A 20707-nucleotide genomic window follows, 5' to 3' on the forward strand; every position below is an offset into this window, starting at 1 on the left:
TTCCAGTACCCATAAATGTCTGCAAATCCAGCTTAATCCCAGCCCCAGTGTAGGCTGGAGCTATTTTTCCAGCTGCATGCCATCTTTTGGGGAGAAGCATGAAAAAGAAGTGCAGTACCAGCTCTTCTGAGACAGGATTTGGAGCCATCAAGGCAGTCAGTCCTTCAGGCAAGTCTTCTTGCCCAGCCATTCACAGTGGAAGCAATATTGATTTGATGAACAATAAGCCAAGGAGTTTTGGGGCTGGGAAGGCCACTGGGGTTTACACCAGGCTCAAAGAAAACAAACACAAAGGATCCATTGAAGAAGACACACAAGTTGAGAGATACAAATCAATTTTATTTTATAAAGACAGATGAGCTTTCCTGCAATTGCCAACATAGTTTAAATGTGTCATTTATTATGCAATATTCTGGTCTTGCTTATTTTAAATACCTGGTCAAGCAAGGATAAACCAATGTTGTTGTTGCTTCCTATAAAAATATAGTGGGATCTGATATTCCAAAACTAATATGCTCAAAAATCTTAAGGACTTCTAATGAAGGACTAGATTGAGATTGCAATGAAATGCTTTCTTAATTTGAAGACAGTTGCAGACTTTTAAGTGCCACAGCTGTGCAGGAACTGAAAGGCTCTTGAAAATTGAACATACACTGTGATCCATTATGTCACCCTCAAACCTCCTGTTTGTTTCTCTTCCACTACACTATTTCCAAAGTAATTTACAGGGGGTGAAAAAAATAAACACCAAAAGGAGAAAGCTATGACACAGCTGCAGTCTGTACAACCCCCTTCCTGCCAGCCACAAGGAGCTGGTCAATGCTCCATCAGCCCTGTGATGCTGTCCCACCTCACAGCACCTGCTACATGGAAAGTGGCAGAAGTGCAAGAGAAACACAGGGATAATTTAAGGCTAACTAAAGATAATCCATAGAAAGCTCATCTGAGCAGCTTTGTGCAACAGATGCAAAAATCAACCGTAGTGTTTAGCACATTATCAATTACAAGGGTTAAACAGGAGCAGCAACACAACATTGGGGAGGAGAACTAGACTTCATTTGGTTTGTGCAACCTGAGAAATAAACAACTAATGGAAAAAAAAAGTCCCACTGATGCTGTACAAACCTACTTTCACATGTTGCTAAATTGCCACGTTCACCTACAAAATGCAGTGACTTCACAACTACTCTTTGGGTTGCTCTGAAAAGTCACCATCCCACACAAGCTGATGCTTTTCTGTTATACAGGAACACGAGTGTGTGCACAAACAGGCCTGTGCTGCCTCGAGTACGCCAGATCCCATCCCACATGGTGCAAAACTGACCTGAAGTTACTGAATTTCACCTGAAATTACACTGGTATCAGAAGATGGCACAGGGCCCAGGACAGGATATCTTACACTCATCACTACGAAGTGCTGTTCTTTCAGGTGTTTATTTCTCCCTCTCTAGGCCTAGAGACAGCAAGAGCTTCCTACCCATTCCTTTCCAAAGATGATGGCAGTGCTTTGAGCTTCTGCAGCACTTCCTTCAGGGAAGTTTTCATGAGGTTTGAACAGAGGAGCTAATCTGGGGGAGAAGATACTCATGGATGTGTCCAGCTTTGTACTGACCATGAAATCATGTTCAGTGTCTCAAAATCAAGGTCTCCAGGTGCTCCCCTCTAGCATATCATCCTGGGACAGACCAAAGCCAGCAAATTGCTGCAGAGAGGCTCTATCCAACCACTCAACTGTGGACACAACCATTAAAAGCTAACTGAAGAAATGTGAATATAGTTTTAATGCAATCATTAAGGTGTTACCTGGAAAAATGCATATTCTAGAACAGTGCTATTATGTATACTGGTTCTCACAAACACATCTTGTTTTGACAACAGAAAGCTGAGATTACACATATCCATATTTTTTAAAAGTTAATTTCAGCTAGCCTTACAGTGAAGTTAGGAAAAGACTAGGTTGTGGGTTCAAAAGAAAACATAAACCAGGGAGAGAAAAAAAAGCCAGACAAGATTAAGTATTTTTATTCTGCTATATACTTTTATATTTCAGAGCTCACAACTGAGCTCAGATTCTTGGGTATACAATATAGAAAGCAAGAGCAATGAAATCCAAACTGAAATACATACCAGGAATCACAAAGCAGGCTGCAAATTGCTTTCTCATTAGTGCAGCTGAACACATGTGGCAGTGGTAACCGACCCAACAGCAAACTGCACCTCCAGCAAACCACTGGAAGTCTCTTCCCTCAAAGTATAGATGGTTAAAAAAATAAAAATTCAGATGAATAATGTTAAGTGCCTCCTTTTCACAGAGGCTGGAGCAATTCCACACATTGACCTAATTCCAAAGTGCTTCATTCCCAGTCTGGGTTTTTTGGAAGATGTCTGAAGTGTCTCAGGGCACACTGTCCCCACCTGCACACCTTGGAGGGTGGCAGCTGAACCCCATGTTGGTACTGGGTTCATTAAGTCTCACTAATGAGATCTGTGCCCAGCCTAAGCGGGGAATGGTCAGGCTTAGATTATTACACAGAACCTTAGAGGTGGTTTATTCCTTAAGGTTTCCACTGGTAGGAAGAGCAAGTTTGGAGGAAAAGAGAAGTGGAAAAACCCCCAAATGTCATTTCTGATTAACCAGGTGCAAGGAAACTGGAAAAAAAATCACACAGGTGCTCATTCTCTGGCAAGTTCACACTGCCAAGTGAAGACTCCTCAGTGCAAACTAGAACTTCAAAGGCTACAGAGCACAGCCAAAATAAAGTTGTCCAATTGTACCAAATTCATGGTATTTCTCTAATACTGACTGCACTGCTCAAGCATACACAGGAGTACATGGGAGAATGTAAAGACATCTTACCATAAAAATATATTAAATTAAAGGGTTTTTCTTTTGAAAGATTAAAATAAATTTAACTCTAAATAATAATTAAGGACATAACAAACATTCATAGAGGGGGCTGATCATCACTAGAAGTTGTTTTCAGAAAAGCCTTTATAAATGGATTCCAATGCCCTAGAAAAAAAACCCCACAAAACCTTCAATGGATTATAAATACCAGACAGAAAAGGACTTAAAGCAGAATGAAGTTACCTGGGCTGTGAATACACCATGATCCTGTGTTATTGTGCTCAAGTCCATTTGTCTAACACCATAGGAACAACTTTAAGCTTTTTTATTTTCATAATTAATATAAAGAATAAGTGCAATTTTATTTCTATTCCAGATCACTGATTTCACCTCAACGTCTGCTATCAAATCTCCGTGCGAGCTCACTTGTCCGAACTTTTGCGAGGTCTGCGGAAGCTGGACATGTTCTCGTTCAGTGCACAGATCCTTCGAGAGAACTCCTCAAACTCCCCTAGGACTTGTTCATCACACTCAACCGCTACAGCATGTTCCACTGGGATGGAGGTAAAGTCTTCCAGCTGATCTCCCGTGCTGAACCCTGTCGCTTCCATACCCATGATCTCCTCTGCCTGCTCCACGGTGCAGCAGAGCACGGGGGTGAGCGGGGGCTGAAACTCACAGGGCTGCTTGTTGTTCATGGTGCCAGAGCACTCGCCAGGCAGAAACGCCCCATTTATTGCACTAGAACGTCCTAGGAAAGGTTCCTGCCTGTCCTGGGTATTGTTTAGGCTTCCATTTTCTCCATTTAAACTACTGCACAAGTCCTGGCCTTTTTTGGTATTTCTTTTGGAGGAGTCCATGGAGGTGTCCAAGGAAGAACATATGGGTCCAGGTTTTTTATCCAGCTCTCCCACACAGGCTGTGACAGCAACAGGCTGTGTTAAAGCAGAGTTGTAACTAGGAGGAGGAGTTTTGTACTGAAGTCTCTCGCTTCCTGTGTTGGCTCGTTTTCGGAGTCCTTTATCTGGAGAAAGAAGCCCACTGGAAAAACCAATATCCAATCTGCCGAAGTTAGAGCTCTGTCTCTTTGGAACAGGAATTGCACTGGAAGTATGGTGTCGATCGCTGCAAAAGAAGGAAAGAACAGATCACACCCATCAGGCACACTCATGAGCAACACAGATGCTGAAGCAATTGTTCTATCACAACTCCAGGCTCCGTTTGGCCAACAACTTCTATCCCAAAGTGCTAAAACCCCAAACATGCCATATGAACCACAGAAGACAGCCCAGGGAACAGCTGTAGTGAAAAACAGGTTTTGTAGGACACTTACAGAGCTCTATGGTTTGGCAAGCCAATCACCCTAGAAACCCTCACATTATGCTAATTCACACTGTTAACACCATTTTATAGGACTGAGCTGCACTTATGGAATATTACTGCTGACCATATATTTACATATTTATGGCCTGTACTGGGTCATCATAAACTCTTCAAATGTGAGTAGTAACATCTGAATATTCCATGGACAAAGAATCCAACAGCAGACTTCCCTGACAGCTGCACAAAGGAGAAAAACTACAACAACTTCACTATTTGCAGAGGGTTATTCTTGCCAGATCTTCTGCTTTTCTGTGCCAGTCATTCCAAAACCCTTTGGACAATTGCCAACCTCTGTTTCTTAAGGAACATGAACTAATCAAGCCTAATTTACAAGTCTAACTTACTGTAGTACAGTTCTACAAGCTACTTTCCCTGTCTCAAGCTTTATAACTTGGAAAATCCACTTTACATCATCTCAGGTGTGTTATGAGAACTTTCCTTCATCAGCTCAATATTTATGCGACTATAATCACCACCCTATATATAAATAGCATACTATACATTAACATAAGCAGCTGGTTCATTTTCCTTCCGAATTAAAAAAAAAAAATAGTAAAAAACCAGCTATTATTGATCTACTGAATATGCAACTCTTAAGATTCAACCACTCTTAAGATTCAGTATCAAATTCCTTCATGAACTCCATTTAAAAGAAACTCCTGCTCAAGTCCTGATCCGTTTTGTCTGGCACGGGAAAATCTTGTGTCATGGTTTAACAGATTGTGTGGGACTACAAGGGTGGTTCCCTGTGGGGATCTAGCACATCCAATCAGTTGGCTAGTTTTGAAGATCAACCCCCAGTTAAACCACTTAAAAGAGCTACTTAGGCCTCTGTGAAAACACATTTAAGGACAGGTAAGTCTGTGAAAAGCTCTATTGCTTCTGGCCTTGGAACAGGTAACTGGGAGCTGGCCAGGCTGGGCTCTGCTGTGATGCCGGCCCTTCCCAGGAAGCCTGCCAGACCCTGTCCCTTCCCAGCAGGACCAAGCCACTTCCTGGAAACCCCACCAGTCCGTTTCCCTGGCAGCACTGCTGGGCCACGCCCTCGGGGCACATCCCAATGCCGGGATGGAGCAACCATGTGGCCGGGATGGAGCAACCATGTGGCTGGGACCAGCACTGCGAATGGCCCCATGACTGGTGCTGGAGGGGGCCCCAAGGCCGGGAGCAGCCACGTGGCTGGGACTGCTTGGCCAAAATCGGTGTGGCTGGGGCAGCACTATGCTTCAGTGGCTATCTCAGCATGGCTTGCAATGAACTTTGTTTGCTTGGCTGCTTTTAGCCAGCCATGCTGCTGACAGAAGGACAGAAGCAGCAGCAGCTTTTCTTTTTTTTTTGATGCCTGTGATATATGTTATATAATAATTTGTGCTAAAGGAAATTAAAACCACAGCATCTTGTGTACAAGCCAGTTTTGGGCATCAAGCAGTAAAAGGGTACGTGATAAAGAATGGAGATTCAAACACCAGGAGGACACTGTCTCTCAGTATGTATATTTCAAGGGATTTCTTTCCATCTGACCAGACCCCAGCAGGAGGCATGTGATAGGCATCATTAGAAGTTTATCCCAGAAAGTTTGCACCTGACAGGATTCCAGGAATTATCCACCGGTTCTCAGAAACGTGGTAGCAAGAAAGAAAAAACTACGATAATATGCTAAAATATGCAAAAGAAGAGCCCCCTTCTAGAGCCCAAAAGACTGTATAAAACAGATCCCTTCGAAATGACATTTTGGAGACCCACAGGGCTTTGGTGCAATAGAGGCCAAATCCTAAATCTCCCTGACCCTGATCGCCTGTCTCAGGGTCAAAATTGCTTGTGGCTTTTTCCAAATTTATACTTTGATAATTTAATAGAGTTGCTTAATTATTAAATTGGAGTATTCATTTATAACAGTGCCCCACATGAACAGAAGACACAGGGTGGTGCCAGTAGCCAGCACGACTCGCACAGTGTCGGTGAAGACCCCGCAACCAATGGAGAGGCACAGTGAGTGATTCCCCCCAATGCAGAGCCTGGATGAGATCAACCTTCCAGCACTGCAGAACTCTATACAAAACTGTTTCAGTTGATAAAGCTTGAGAACAAATGAACCTGTGAACACCAATTCTCTCCCAAATCAGGAAAAAGGATGAAGACACATAGAGAAAACAACATGGGACACTAAGGTCAGTGAAGAAGTCTCCTAAACGGGAGGAGACTGAGGAGATCCCTTAGTCTTGGGCTGAAATTCTCTTGTAAGGCTATCGTTAAGATATAATTGATACACCAGACTCAAATTTTTTCCCTGTAACTCATGGAATGCATTGGGGGGATGTAGCATTCTATCCACAGCCATGAGCAGAAGCAATGTTGAAGTAGGTTGAACAGAAAGGAATGATGAGAAACCTTGCCCCAGGAACAGAAGAAGAAAACCTCTTCTTCTAGAGATGAGGTTTCCTAGAGATGGCTGAAGAGAACTTTTGCTTTTATGCTATAACAGCTCATCCTTAGTACCCCATAAGTTGACATGGCCCACGAAAGCAGCTGTGGGAAAACTGCAAGGCATGGGAGAGACTTTCACACTGCAAAGAGATTTTCCTTTACTTGGGGGCTGATTCACTGTGACCTTAAAGCCAAAGACAACTGTTTCTTGTGGAGAAGTCTCCATGGCATGGCAAGAGAGACTCCTATCCCTAAGAGAACTGAAGAAGAGGTGGCACACTGACTGAAAGTCTCAGGTTTTGTCTCTTTACATTGTCAGTGGGAAAGAAAAGAGGGTGGGGGGGGGGATAGGAGAAGTGTTATGAAGGTTTATTCTGGCTTCTTTTTTCTTTTTTTTTTTTTAGATTCCTTGGTTAACATTCACTGAAATGGACCTTAAGGCTTCAAAACCAGGTTTAAACTGCTGGAGAAATATGGGAGCAGAGTTCAGAATTCTGCCCATTGCTACCAATAAATATAAATAGGATGTGTTGAGCTTCAGTCAGGAATAAATACAGGGATAACATCCCAAATATGAGAATGGAGGAATGAAGTCAATAGTATGGTTTATCTGCTTATCAAATATTATCTAAGGCATCTAGATAGAAGTAAATATGTATAAAGGGTTTTGGAGATCAGCCATTGAAGAGTTCCACAGTCACTGGAGAGGAAAAATGAGACAAGAGTGTTAATCCCCTATATGAGAGCCAGTTATGATCACTGGGAAAGTCATCTTCCCTGGATGCCTTTTCTTGATCACAGGGGCAACCTAGGCAACAAGCTCAGGCTAAGTGAGAAGCGTCTACAAGGCAAACATGAGAAGATAAATAGCTCTCTTTTAAGTAGAATAATGGCCATAGTCTGCAGGCAAGTAAAATAAATCCATAATGACTTATGTGGATTAAATGTTTTTTCCTGTGCTATCATCTCCCTCCAGGTGAGCATGGGAAGTCATGCAGAGGTTTTAGCTCAGAAGTAATATTTAGGACAGAGGCACAGAGCTCAAAAATACAAGGCTGCTATTAATACCTATGAAAACAAGCAGCTGATGGATGGTGTCTATTCCATTTGTGTTTTCCTTGAGGCTGTACTGTTACTAGAATTCACAGCATTGATATCAAGGTAAAGTCCAGAGAAAGAATCCCAAAAGGGTCTGGTTTGAAACCAACTTTCAAGACCATCTAGTTCTAATCCCCCTGCCATGGGCAGGGACACCTTCCACTAGACCAAGTTGCTCCAAGCCCCATCCAACCTGGCCTTGAACACAGGCTTCCCCACCTTCACAGGGAAGAATTGCTTCCTAATTTCTAAACTACACCCACTCTCCATCAGTTTAAAGACATTGTCCCTTGTCCTTTGAGCTTCACAGCTCATGAAATTAATAAAATTATATAAAAATATATGAAAAAGAGAATAATTTTAGAAAACTCTCATCCAGTTACTCACACACTTTGGAGACTGTGAGGTATTGTCCCCAGTGAGAAGGGTTTGGCTTGCAGGAGCACAGCCCTTTACTCTAAGGCACAGCCTTGAGCTGAATTGCTCAGGTTGGGCTGATTCAGCTTCCAGCAGCAATCCCTTGGTTGGTCTCCTGAGACACCAAACAGGTGTGGACATCTGTCCAAGAAGAATGGCCTGTGACTTGTGGGGATTAAAAACTGATTTCATTAACTGTCATTAGGGCCTGATGACTTTTAGTCTCGTGGATGACACTAGAACTCGTTACACATATGGGAATGTACAGTTCCTGTCAGAAAGCAGGATTTCTAAATTATAAAAAAAAAAAGCAATGAGAAGCCTCAGGTCACCAATTTCAAAGTTTTAATTGTATTCAAATCTCAAAAGCCAATTCTAACAGTCTGACTTCAGCTCTAAGTTTTTCTGGCAGCAAAATGACAAAGTAGCTGTTTTCTCCCAAAATATTAATTTTCGCTAGTTCCAAGTAGTCACTCTGAGCATTCTTAGCCTTAAGGTGGAAGACACAGACTCCCTGCTGTAAACAGGTGAGATAAAGTGACTAAAGTAAGACACAAACATTTCTGAAATTATTTTCTTAGTGAACACATTCTGATTGTAGTTTTGGTAAAATGTTTCTTCGGTCAGACTCACTTGTGATTATTCAATCTGTCTGCAAGTGGCTCAGAGAAACTGTAAAGCAATATGAGGGACAAAATACAATTTACAGGCTCAAATATGTATCTTTTCCTCTACACAAAATGTTTCCTGTGAGGAACATTATTGGATCACAGCTGGACAAAATACTAAATTTTGATTGCCTGGCCAAAAGCCAAAACCCACAGCTACAGCTCTTTGCTATGAGAATGCTTAAAAAAAACCCACAAAAACCTAAACACCATTTGATCTTTTTGTGTTGTAACCTATGACCTCATGGCAGTAAGAACACTAAATGAAGGTGTTTTAATTGGTTTATAGCTATCTGAAATGCTTGAAGCTCCATGAGCAGTTCAGAGCCAATATCATGTCAACTGTGCTAAAAAGCAGTGATAGTTTCTCACCTTCTTAGAGATTACTGGTAAAATAATGTACAATAGCAATAGGAAGGCTGCCAATATGAAGTTAAGATGAAACTGCATCTTTTGGCAGCTAAGAAATCTGGCAACATATTTTTAAAAATGAAATCTTCATAAATCAAGCCATCAGAGTTTTCATAACTAAGAAGTTCTGGGCTACTCTTGATTGTAGCAGTATATTAATCAAGACACAGCCTCAAAACACAAATTTAAGCCTTGGCACTCAAGTATTTTTGAGGAAAGCCTTTAAATACACCTCAAAAGGGCATCTCCCTGCCTACAGACAAGCCATTCAAAAGGGGTATCGTGTATTTAGATAAGTCTACTGTCTATTTGCTAAGAAAAAAATCTTCTTGCTAGTCTGCTCAAGTTTGCAGCATGTTCTTTACTTTCTGTTAATCACAAACACTATCCCTCATAAGTTACAAAGTGAAAAAAAAAGAAAAAAGCTGAAGAATAGGAGAGAAAATGAGTCAGAGTCTTTTGATTTAATGTAACTATAATCTAAAGAGCCTAAACTTGGGAAAGGTAAATCTGAATGTGAAAAAAAAACCAAACCTATTTTAATGAAAAATGTTAAAAATGGACAGACTACATGAAAATGGGGATTTGAAGGGGACTTATGAGAAACAGGGAGAGCAACTTTTTAAAAGAGGCAGAGAGGGACAGGACGAGGGGGGACTGTTTTAAACTAAAAGAGAGGAGATTTAGATTAGAGATTAGGAAGAAATTCTTGGCTGTGAGGATGGTGAGGCTCTGGCACAGGTTGCCCACAGAAGTCTGGCTGCCCCATCTCTGGAAGTGTTGAAGGCCAGGCTGGACAGGGCTTGAAGCAGTCTGGTCTAGTGCAAGGTGTCCTGCCCATGGTTGGAGAGTGGATCAACATACCTTTAAGGTCCTTCCCAATCCAAACCTTTCTATGATTCTGTCTCAAATGCTGGAATAAACTGCCTGCTAACAAGAAAAAGGATTTAAGACAAAATCTGCTTAGGGCCTTTTGCATCCACAAAAGCTAACCTAAAAAAACTGTGCTACTTTTCTGGAAGCCAGTAAAACTCCAAGACTAAAAAGCTGGAAACAGAGAGAAGTATTCCCCAAAGGAAACAGAAAAGATTTGGGGGACAAAAGTAAACACAGCAGAATATTGGTACCAGGAGAGGTATGAAGATGGAAGCAGAGCTTGCAGATCTGCAAGCTTGCTGCAATAAATCACATAAATTGGGATGTGAAAATATTTATTAATCATTTAAATGTAATGCCTGAGAAACCAAGACAGCACAAATCTCACCAGGCTCAGGGAACCAGCCACTAAACCTTGATGGACAAACACTGGACTCTGCACACCTTCCAAAGGGCCAAAGGCTAGCCCAGAGCTCAAGGCAAAACAGAAGATTGAGGGAGACACTTTACAGCCAAATTTGCTCTAATGGATGTATGATATAAGTGAGCTCTTCTACAAAAGCCATGGAGTATTTTTTGGGTTTACTTTTAATCTAAAATGGTAATGATTATGGTGGTGACAGAACTTAAATTCAGAAAAACCCAGCTACAGTGCTCAGAAAGGAAAATGAAGATCAGCAAGAGAACCAAACAAATCAGGCAGTGCAAGTGAGTATGTGGATAAGAAAACCTCTTGTCTCTCTGCTCTTATCCTGCAAACAGAATAACCTGGAAATATTTTATTGACTACACCTTGTCAGAGAGTATCAGATGACTCACAGTAATCTGAAAACAAAAAATTCTTTCAAATATTCATTTTAACAGCTAGTGGCTTGTCTGCTTGTTTCAATGTTCGTAGTCAGGTATTATCCACAGGACAGTGGACGTCTGTATTCTGCCCAATTATGAAAGTCTAGCCAGTTTTCCCCTCAAGACAGACTCCCTGTAAAGCCTCATTTCCATTTATATTATTAGGAAGCATTAAGAAGCATTGATTGGAATCATCACTTTAAAAAAGAAATAAGTTAAAAATTAACAACTTCTGGACATGAGAAGGAAATGAGGCATAGACATCCATGGGGAGAAGGGAATGGAATACTCCAGAAGAATTATGCTTAATATTCCTACACGGAAATATTATCCAGCCAAAAAAAAAAAAAAAAAGTGCTTTCTTTTGTTAATGATTGTGCATCACCTATAAAAAACAACAGGATTGTATGGTGTGGTGGCAAAAGCTCCGAAGCATAACTAAAGTTTCCAGATCAGTTCCTCAGAGACAGCACATGCCAGAAGGGAAGAACAGGTATCCCCACTGAAAATAATTCCCGTTTCATATGTTCCAGTGTCAACCCACTTCTGCTTATTCAAGACTGTAGTAGACAGCCCTCCCACTCTACTGATGAGCAGAGAGAAGTGCTACAGATATCACAGTCTGACCCTTCATTTTCAAATTTTCTGAGGGGACCACACATCATCTGAGGATTTTTACACTGCTGTGATGGATACCACATGAAAACTCACTGTGATATTTTCCTAATGAAGAAGGCTTTTCTTGCTAGAGAAAAAACAAAAGCAGGGAGAATCTTTTCAGCTGTGTCTGAAATTACTTACAGAATAAAACTGCACAAGGGGCTGAGCTTCCTTTTCTCAGAACGTATTTACTTCCTCTGTTGGCTGAGCTGAATTTCCATCAGGCAACACTTTTTACAGTATTGCTGAAAGACAAAATTTTTCCTACTCCTATATTTGCTTTCCCTTGCCAAGACTCCAAACAGCAACCTGGAGGTGAGGGTGTTCAGCCTGGTTGAAGAGAAGGCTCCAGATACCTTAAAGCTCCTGCCAGTGGCTGAAGAGGCTCCATGGGAGCTGGAGAGGAACTTTGGACAAGAGCCTAGAATGACAGGACAAGAGGGAATGGCCTTCCTCTGCCAGAGGGAAGGGTTAGATGGAATATTGGGAAAAAAATTTTCTCTGTGAGGGTGGTGAGGCCCTGGCACAGGTTGCCCAGAGAAGCTGTGGCTGCCCCGTGCCTGGATATGTTCAAGGCCAGGTTGGATGGGGTTGGAGCAACTTGATCTACTGGGAGGTGTCCCTGCCCGTGGCAAGGTGTGGGAACTGGATGATCTTTAAGGTCCTTCCCGCCCAAACCATTCTGTGATTCCTGTGACCTGTTACAGTAGGATTCACACAAGTACTTTTCAACATCAAAATCAATTTTAAAAAGAGGAGAATGTAGGGAGAAGAAACTGCTTTGCTCATGAGAGTTAGGAAGGCAGGAAAACAAAACCATTTTATGATTCTACGATTAGATGAGAATGCAGGACAGAACAATTGCTTAAAGCAAGAGACTGCATGACTGTACACAATTCAAAGAGCATAAATTAAAACCATGTGAATACAAACTATCATTTGTTGAAATCCAGTGGGTAGTAAACTGTTCTTCACATTTAGTGAAATTCACCTCAGTTTAAGGAGAACTGGTTAAGCCTCCTGCTTAAACAACTGCTGCAAGATACACCTAAACCAACTTTAGCCTGTCTGATTTGATTTTCTGCAGTCAGTAGAAGATGAGTCTTAATCCTCCAGAGTGAATCAGAACAGAAGTACATGGGATTTCTGTGGAATATACTATTACCTTCAGTTATTTATTAATGTAGCTTCTCATTTAGCAACAACAGTGAACATGGAACAGCTATTTCCATTAGCAGCAATTATACTACAGAGAGGTTGTGCTGCTTATCTTTTAGATTCCTGTGCAGCTCACTTGAATTACACAGTCAGGGACTGCCCAGGCTACGACTTGTTCTACTTGATCAGTTTGGTATAGAAGGTGCACCTGCTACCAAACATTAAATACAGTCTTATGACAACAATTAATTCACCTCCCTCTAGTGAAGAACATTGTTTTTTCAAACAGGATTCCCTTGCTACATCAATCTCTGAGAAGGGTTGTGGGCCCATCATATGGAAGAACTTGTAAGAGCGTAAGAAAACAGTAGAAAGTTGTGGACAGTTACAGAGTCTGTATTTTGGGAAGGTCATAATCTCAGCAAGAATTCTCAACTTGTGAAGAGGAGCTGTTTGTTTGAGACAAATCCTTACCTTCAATTTTTTTGTAGTACCCACCTCTTTCTTATAAATTACAAAAAATACTTACCACCTAACCATCAGTCCAAGCTCCATGAAGTTTTTCAGGTTAGGAAGAGTTTGCCTTAGATCTGGAGTACTCAGCCCATGCTGGTATCTAAGCTACAAAACCAGAAAAAAAAATTCCTAAAATTAGCACAGCTTTCCAAATGCCAAAGAATACAACATCATGGTCAGTTAAGTCACTAGGTTTTTAGAAAGTTTAGGATGATTATCCAGCAGTTCCAAGATATTTATTTCCCTTAAGAAAATGGTCTATTTACTACTTGTATTAGGAAACCCACCCAAGAACAGGGACAAAATAATCAGTCAACCTGACTCTTAAACCTCCTTACACTTTCTCCATTTACTATCTGCAACAGGAGAGCAGGTTTACAGCTTAATAAAAACACAGCCATTATGGGAAGACACCAAATTTCATCACAATGTTCTCTATTCATGAATTCCAAATATTAATTTGTGTGTACTTGTCAGTCTGAGTGTAATTTGTGTGTACCTGTCAGTCTGAGTGTATCAGTATATACTGGAATCAGTAATGGAATTATTACAGTAACATCAATGAGTAAAAATACATATTGTCACACAGCTGATCAATATCTGTGATCCTTACACAGTTTACATCAGCATTTAAACACCTGTTATCAGTATCATAATTAAATCCAGCACCCAAATCACTTCACTAAGATGCTACTTAGCAAAGGGAAAGGCTTTAAACACTGATATACTTTAACCTGAATATTGGCTCCTACAAGTTGTTCTTAGGTCTTCCACATGACATAACTGTCACTGGTGAGAATTATAAACTCTGTGTTTAACAAATTAAAAATACCTCTGAAGAAAACAGAACATGGAAGGGAAAAAGTCTTGTCTTTCAAGTTCGAATCTCAAAATTTCAGGGAAATTTTGCAGAGAAATGTATCCCTTGTGTGGTTAAAATATGAAAAAAGAACCAACACCCTACATTCCAGTAACTCTAAGGCTGCTGGAATGATGCACTACCAATTTAATAAGCAGTTCTCAGCACACATTAACACACTTCAGACATCTCTGCTGGACTCCAACACAGGCACACACAGTAACTGCATAAATTTAGTGCTGATACAGCCTACTTGTTGAAACATGAACAGTCTCACTCAAAGTTAAATTTCTTTTGTTTAGAATCACACACCTGTTTCCACAATTCCTGACAGCAAGATGCAGGAAAGTATCATAAGTTTCAAAAATTTTTGACTTCTCCCAAACGATCAGTTTTGCAGAGAAAAAGACTCCTGAAATTGGGAATCATTTTTGTGCTTGTCTGAGTTTCAGAAAGAATAATTACTTTGGAAGAAAATCACCCTCAGTACCGCATTGTACAACAGCTGGCCATTTATTACAGTTTATTATTTCCATATGGACAAAGCCAAATCATATGGTGGGCTTGGGCTCATATTTTCTGGTACAATGACAGAACCTGGATTAAGACAACCATACAATATAAATTACAAAACCATCACCACATTCTCCTGATGGGATTATAGTGGAATTCGTTAACTGGAGAATTAGCCTGGAGCAAAGAAATAAAAAAGAAAAAACCCACCAACTCAAAAACTTTACATTTGTTTCTCCTCCAACAATGAAAAGTTCATGGAATAGCCCTTTTTATAGTCATTCTTACATTTTAAGGTTTCAGAGCACAAAAATAAGGTGGATTAAGGGATCTCTTCAACAGCCAAGATTAGAAGAATTCATGAGAGACCCCAGTATCCAAATATGAGCAAAACCACTGCTTCTACTAAAATTTTCATATTTCCAACAGTAGAGATGCATAATAAGTAAAGTTAGGATGCAAGTTTTATGAAACCCCTAGAAAAAGTTATTATTTAACTTCATATACTGCGTACTATTTGGCTTTGTAATTGATTAAAAGCAAAGTAATACTGCCTTGTGTCTGCATCAATACAAGCTGCTGCTGCTGGATTTACAAACCCAGAAATCACTGAAAAGCTTATCTGCCTTCTAGGAACAGAAAGAAACATTCAATAATCAGCTGATGAATCGGGTTTTAGTCTGGATTCAAAATTATCACCACATGAATGCAGCAAAGGTTAAGTCCTGCTGGGCATAATTCTGTAGTGGTCTCACATATCTTAACAAAGAAATCTCTGCTTTGCTGCATGATGCAGGCCACTACAGGTACAACACCAAACAAATGTGAACAGGGAGGTGAAAGGAGTTTAAAAACAACGTTTTTTTTACTTAAAAGACCAGAATTCCTCTTCCTCCTCCCCTTAACCTCTGACAATGTAAAATAACAAATATTAGTAAGGACTAGTTTTTTTCCCCAATCCATAAAGCATTTCTCATACACATTCCCTTAAGTTTAATTTTTTTAACATCCAACACCACACATGCAGGGCTGGCTAATCCACCTCATCCAATAAATAGTAAGGCACTGAACAACATTCATAAGGACTGAATCCAGAGGAGGCCATGGAGATACACCAAGGGTTGCCAAGCACCTCTGCTCTGAAGACAGGCTGGGAGAACTGGGGGTGTCCAGCTCTTGGAGCTAAATGGGCTCCAAGAGCTGGAGGGGGACTTTGGACAAGGGCCTGAAATGACAGGACAAGGGGAAATGACTTCAAACTAAGAGAGGACAGGGTTAGATGGAATACTGGGAAGAAATTCTTGGCTGTGAGGGTGGCAAGGCCCTGGCATAGGTTGCCCAGAGAAGCTGGGGCTGCCTCAGGTTTGGAAGGATGGGGCCTCAAGGCCAGGCTGGACAGGGCTTGGAGCAACCTGATCTAGAGGGGGTTTCCCTGCCCATGGCAGGAGAGTGGACTTGGATGATCTTTAAGGTCTGCTCTAGTCCAAACCATTCTATGAGTCCCTGTGACTTGTAGGATTCACACAAGTACTTCTTAACATCAAAATCAATTTTAAAAAGAGAAAAATGTAGGGAGAAGCTGCTTTGCTCATAAGAATTAAGAGGGCAGGAAAACAAGAGCAGACAGAGGTAAGCATGTGCTGCCTTGATTCTCCTAAGAAATTTCAAATTTCAAATGTCACTATTAAAAGTCGTCCATCTCCACACTAAGCTACCAATGCAATAATTTTCAAAATAATTTTCAAAAGCAGCATTTTATTCAAGATTTTAGAGATCTGATTCAGGATATTACAGACCCAGCCATCCAAAAAAAATGTGCCCATTCTAACTGAAGAGGTGTCCCAGATTTGTGTTCACATAGAACACCATGTATTCTCCACAGAACTTTGAGTAAATCATTAATGATGTTCTAGTGATAAAATATTAATTCTGATTGCTACACCAATATTTAGCTCCTATGAACAGCTTTGTTTTCCCAAGTGCTGCTCTCATGTTTGTTACTAACAACACTTACTCCACAGAAACAAGGTATAGGAGACAAGATCCATCATATTTTATGAACAGTTCAAGGCAGAAGAATTTAACGAATTATCTGTACAGAGAAATCTCAAGAAATAGGATAATACATTTACTTTAAGGCCAGCTTCTCTACAGAAAACCAGCTAATCATACCAGTGGGTATTTTCTATTATACCTATATGTTCCAACATCACAGAAAACCATAAATGTTAAAATAAACTGCATTTAAAACAGTGGTTCTCAGAGCAAAAGGTAGATTTATTCTTAAAAAACATGTATTATTCTTATTTCTAAGAAAGTGTTTAAAGACTAAACTTCCTTAAAAGACTAATACCAACAAAATCACAGCATTAGCTGTAGGTGAGGCATGACAAACTGAAGTTAAATTGTAACAAAACAAGCATAATTATTTTACACTCTAAGATGAGAAAAAATAATATTCAGCTCCTCCAGTTTCTACCTGTATTTCCTTCTCTGCAATGGTCTGAACTTACACTGGAAGGTAAATAAGTGAACCAGGAGTGAACAGCTCCAATCTGAGCATCTCTACTCCACTGCCAACCAAACAGCTTCCAAGGATTCAATTCATCAACTGGACTGTTAGACTTAAAAATCATGACCTAAAATCATGTTACACAACAGAAAAGCTTACTGCCTTCCTAAAAGTAACAATTCCACAGCAAAATGTTCATTCATCAAATCTACCAGTAGAGATACATCATTTGTTAACTAAATAAAATACAACTCTGCAAAAGCTCAATTACTTTCCTATAAAGTCTAGAAGAAGTACTAGGACTACTGAAGTTTTTCAATCAAGTAGGCTTTAAAAGAAACCATTTAGTTACCTTTCTGTTACTGGGTAATTGCAGGTTACACCCAAGATTGAAATTAGGAGGTTTGCCACTCTATATGCCTGCTCTTAAAAAAAACAATGAAATCCTGCATTTATGTGCAAAAAACAACTGTCCACTTCCTATCCTAATTCTTGCAGCAGTATTTCATGACTAATGGTATACAAGCACATACATTTACTTCCAGCCAGAAACCACAGAGTACCTGGGCTCAATTATCTTTTTTTGGGGGGGAGTGCAGAACTGACTCCAATTCTAACCTCATCTGTTCATCACTTCTCACATTGTTTCCCCAGCCATATTCATCTTGTTTTAAGCCATGTGGAAGCTGTCTAACAGCCAGAATATGTTATTAAAGCTCAAAATAGCAGCCCCTTTAGTACATATTGTGCATAATATTCAAGTCTATGCCAAAATCCGCTGTATTTTGGACTTCCCTTAGTCCCCATTGCAGGCAACTGGTTCTTGATGTTGTAGCAATACCTGTACCTACACAACAGGTGGACTCAACCCACTATTACACTATGCAAAGATCTTGCAATATTAAGGCAGTCAAAATCAATTTTGAATTATTTTCAGCTATATGAGGAGTTCCTCTTGATAGCATCAAGAATTTCAAAAAAACATCTGCTCCACAAATGTGAAAGCCTACAGAGAAAAATAGAAGCAAAACTATTGTTTCAATCAAATTTGCAGAGCTGGTCACAAGCCAAGCATTTTCACAAGGTTTTCAGAGAATGTCAAACACTGAAATATTAAGAATGTCAAACAGAAATATTAAGTTTTAGAAGTTTTAATAAAATGACATAGTTAATTGTTTTACAAGATCCTGGGTGACTTTGTCAGAGTAGAACAGAACACTGGCAGAGATTCAGATTACTAAGCACTGCAATAAAGAAAACGGGAAGTGTTGTTATAATGCCTGTTGCTATATAAACAACTATGGGGGATCACTGAAATAAGGCCTGCTGCTATATAAACAGTTGTGTGTGTTTATATCTTTTGGGAGCAATTATAAAATTTTTTGCTTGCCTTTGTTTTATTGAATCTGGCTAGTTGTTCTAGCTCTGAATGCCTAGGTGGGTTTACTGAAAAACCCTTAAGCTACAACATTACTGAAACATCTTGTGGTAACCAACAGCTCTTTAAATAATGTACCTCCAAACTAAGCACCTAAAAATCATTTTCATTTTTGATACTTCAAAAGACTATCAGTAAGCATCAATTACAGTTTGGAAGTAAACATAACAAAAGGGTTTTTAAAACTTTTTTAAGATTCTTGGGGAAGTAGGAGCTGAAAAAAGAAAAATAACCACTGTGATTATAACAAGTCTTGAAGTTCTCAATCTTGCTTACTTACAGAAGGAGCAAATAGAGGACTGCTACAGTAGTGACAGCCCTCATCCAAGCAAGAAGTGCCCAAATATAACAGCTATTTCAATAGATATGACTTATCTTTATATGCCTGTGTCCATCTCCCAGAGTTACACCTGAAAAGAAGATGTTTACTTTGCTACTCATTCAAGAGAATTAAACTAACAAGAAAGCAAGTTACTTCCATATCCTTGAGGACCCATGTCCTTCATTAATCCATTGAGCATACTCTTTCAAATTCCACAAGCCAATCCAGCGTGCCTAAAGCCTTCACTAACACCATCTTAAAAGACTCCCACCACAATTTTGATATAGCAATAGCAAATAAGGCACACAAGCAGCAACCAAAGGAGTAAGAGGAGATAATTGCATTTTATGCTACACCATTGAAGGATAATTACAATCAGTAATTTTAAAAGCATGCTTAGTCTGAACTAACCTGATTTGTCTCACATCTACAAGGGAGATGCTGATTTCAATAAGGTAATTTCCAGGTATCACAAAATCCTAGAATGGTTTGGGATGGAAAGGACTTTTAAGCTCATCCAGCCCTAACCTCACCACCATGGGCCTAGATACCTTCCACCAGACCAGGCTGCTCCAAGACCTGTCCAGCCTGGCCTCGAACACTTCCAGGGGTAGGGCAGCCACAGCTTCTGTGGACAACCTCAGAAGCCTCACCACTCTCACAGCCAAGAATTTCTGCCCAATATCCCATCTAAACCTGCCCTCTGGCAGTGGGAAGACATTCTTCCATGTCCTGTAACCTTAGTCCTTCCCCTGGTCTCTTAGAGCCCCTTCAGGCACTGGAAGGGGCTTTGAGGTCCCCCTGGAGCCATCTCTTCTCCAGGCTGAATCCCCAACACTCCTGGCTGTCTCCAGAGCAAAGGGGCTCCAGCCCTTGGAGCATCTCTGTGGCCTCCACAGGACTTGCCCTAACAGGTCCATGTCCTTGTGATGCTGAGGGCCACCCACTCTCTCACTCTGACCTGTAACAGTGGTAACTAACACTGGAGATGCTACACAGTCCCTGGACCAAGACAGTCACTAGCACAGTCCAGAAATGTTCATTTCTACATAAGAAAAAAATGTCCTCAGAGAGCTCTGGCTGATTCAGCTCTCACAAACTGCATCAAATTGAGACGGAAACTTTTTCTCACCACTGGTTCTTCCTGCCCCAAGAACAGCCTGTCTCTTTCTCTCTCCTCTCAGCCTGGAGAATTTTAATTCATTTCCATCTGAAAGGCAGGGGAAATTCATGCATGAAATCTACATACAGGAATGGTTCAGAAGTGATCAGGGAAACTATATTCTCATCTGATAACAGACCTAATTCCTTTTTACTTTCTTTGATTTGTCCTGGAATTACATTAAGCTGCTTCTTCCTCTTGCATTCACCAAAACACGAGGTTTGATATTTATTCAAAGACAGCAGCAGCCTCAATTCTAAATGCACAGCAACTTTTACTATTCTGCCAAACATTTATGAAGCAGTTTTCTTCTTATTCTTAAAAATTTCAGCAATATTTCACATTGGATTTTGGTTTCACAGCAATAGTGTTTACTGGAGATAGACCTCAAGAAAATAAGGAAATAGGAGTATGTGTTTGAGTACATGTAGAACACACTGTAGAACTGAACATTTAGATAAGCCAAAAAGCTGCCTTTCCTCAAGAACTCTCTCACTGCTGTGTATGAAACTCTTCTTGAGAGTGAACACAACACCCCTCCAGAGAGGTCTCAAACATTAACCTTCATGGTTTCAGCCTGGTGTCCAGTAAGG

The 20707-nt window shown here is 40.4% G+C and overlaps 1 protein-coding gene across 1 annotated transcript in view; it reads right to left on the minus strand.

The window, feature by feature from the left end:
• Positions 1-318: 318 nt before the first annotated feature.
• Positions 319-20707, minus strand: part of UVRAG (UV radiation resistance associated) — an 88971-nt gene continuing 68582 nt past the window's right edge. Inside the window, exons 14-15 of the mRNA XM_074536144.1 lie at positions 13322-13413; positions 319-3973 (exon numbers count right to left, since the gene is read on the minus strand). Coding sequence (XP_074392245.1) covers positions 3271-3973; positions 13322-13413 — 795 coding nt within the window. The 3' untranslated portion in view covers positions 319-3270. The remainder of the gene's footprint in view (positions 3974-13321; positions 13414-20707) is intronic.

The sequence above is a fragment of the Zonotrichia albicollis genome, chromosome 2, assembly GCF_047830755.1.
Source record: "Zonotrichia albicollis isolate bZonAlb1 chromosome 2, bZonAlb1.hap1, whole genome shotgun sequence".
NCBI lineage: Eukaryota > Metazoa > Chordata > Aves > Passeriformes > Passerellidae > Zonotrichia > Zonotrichia albicollis.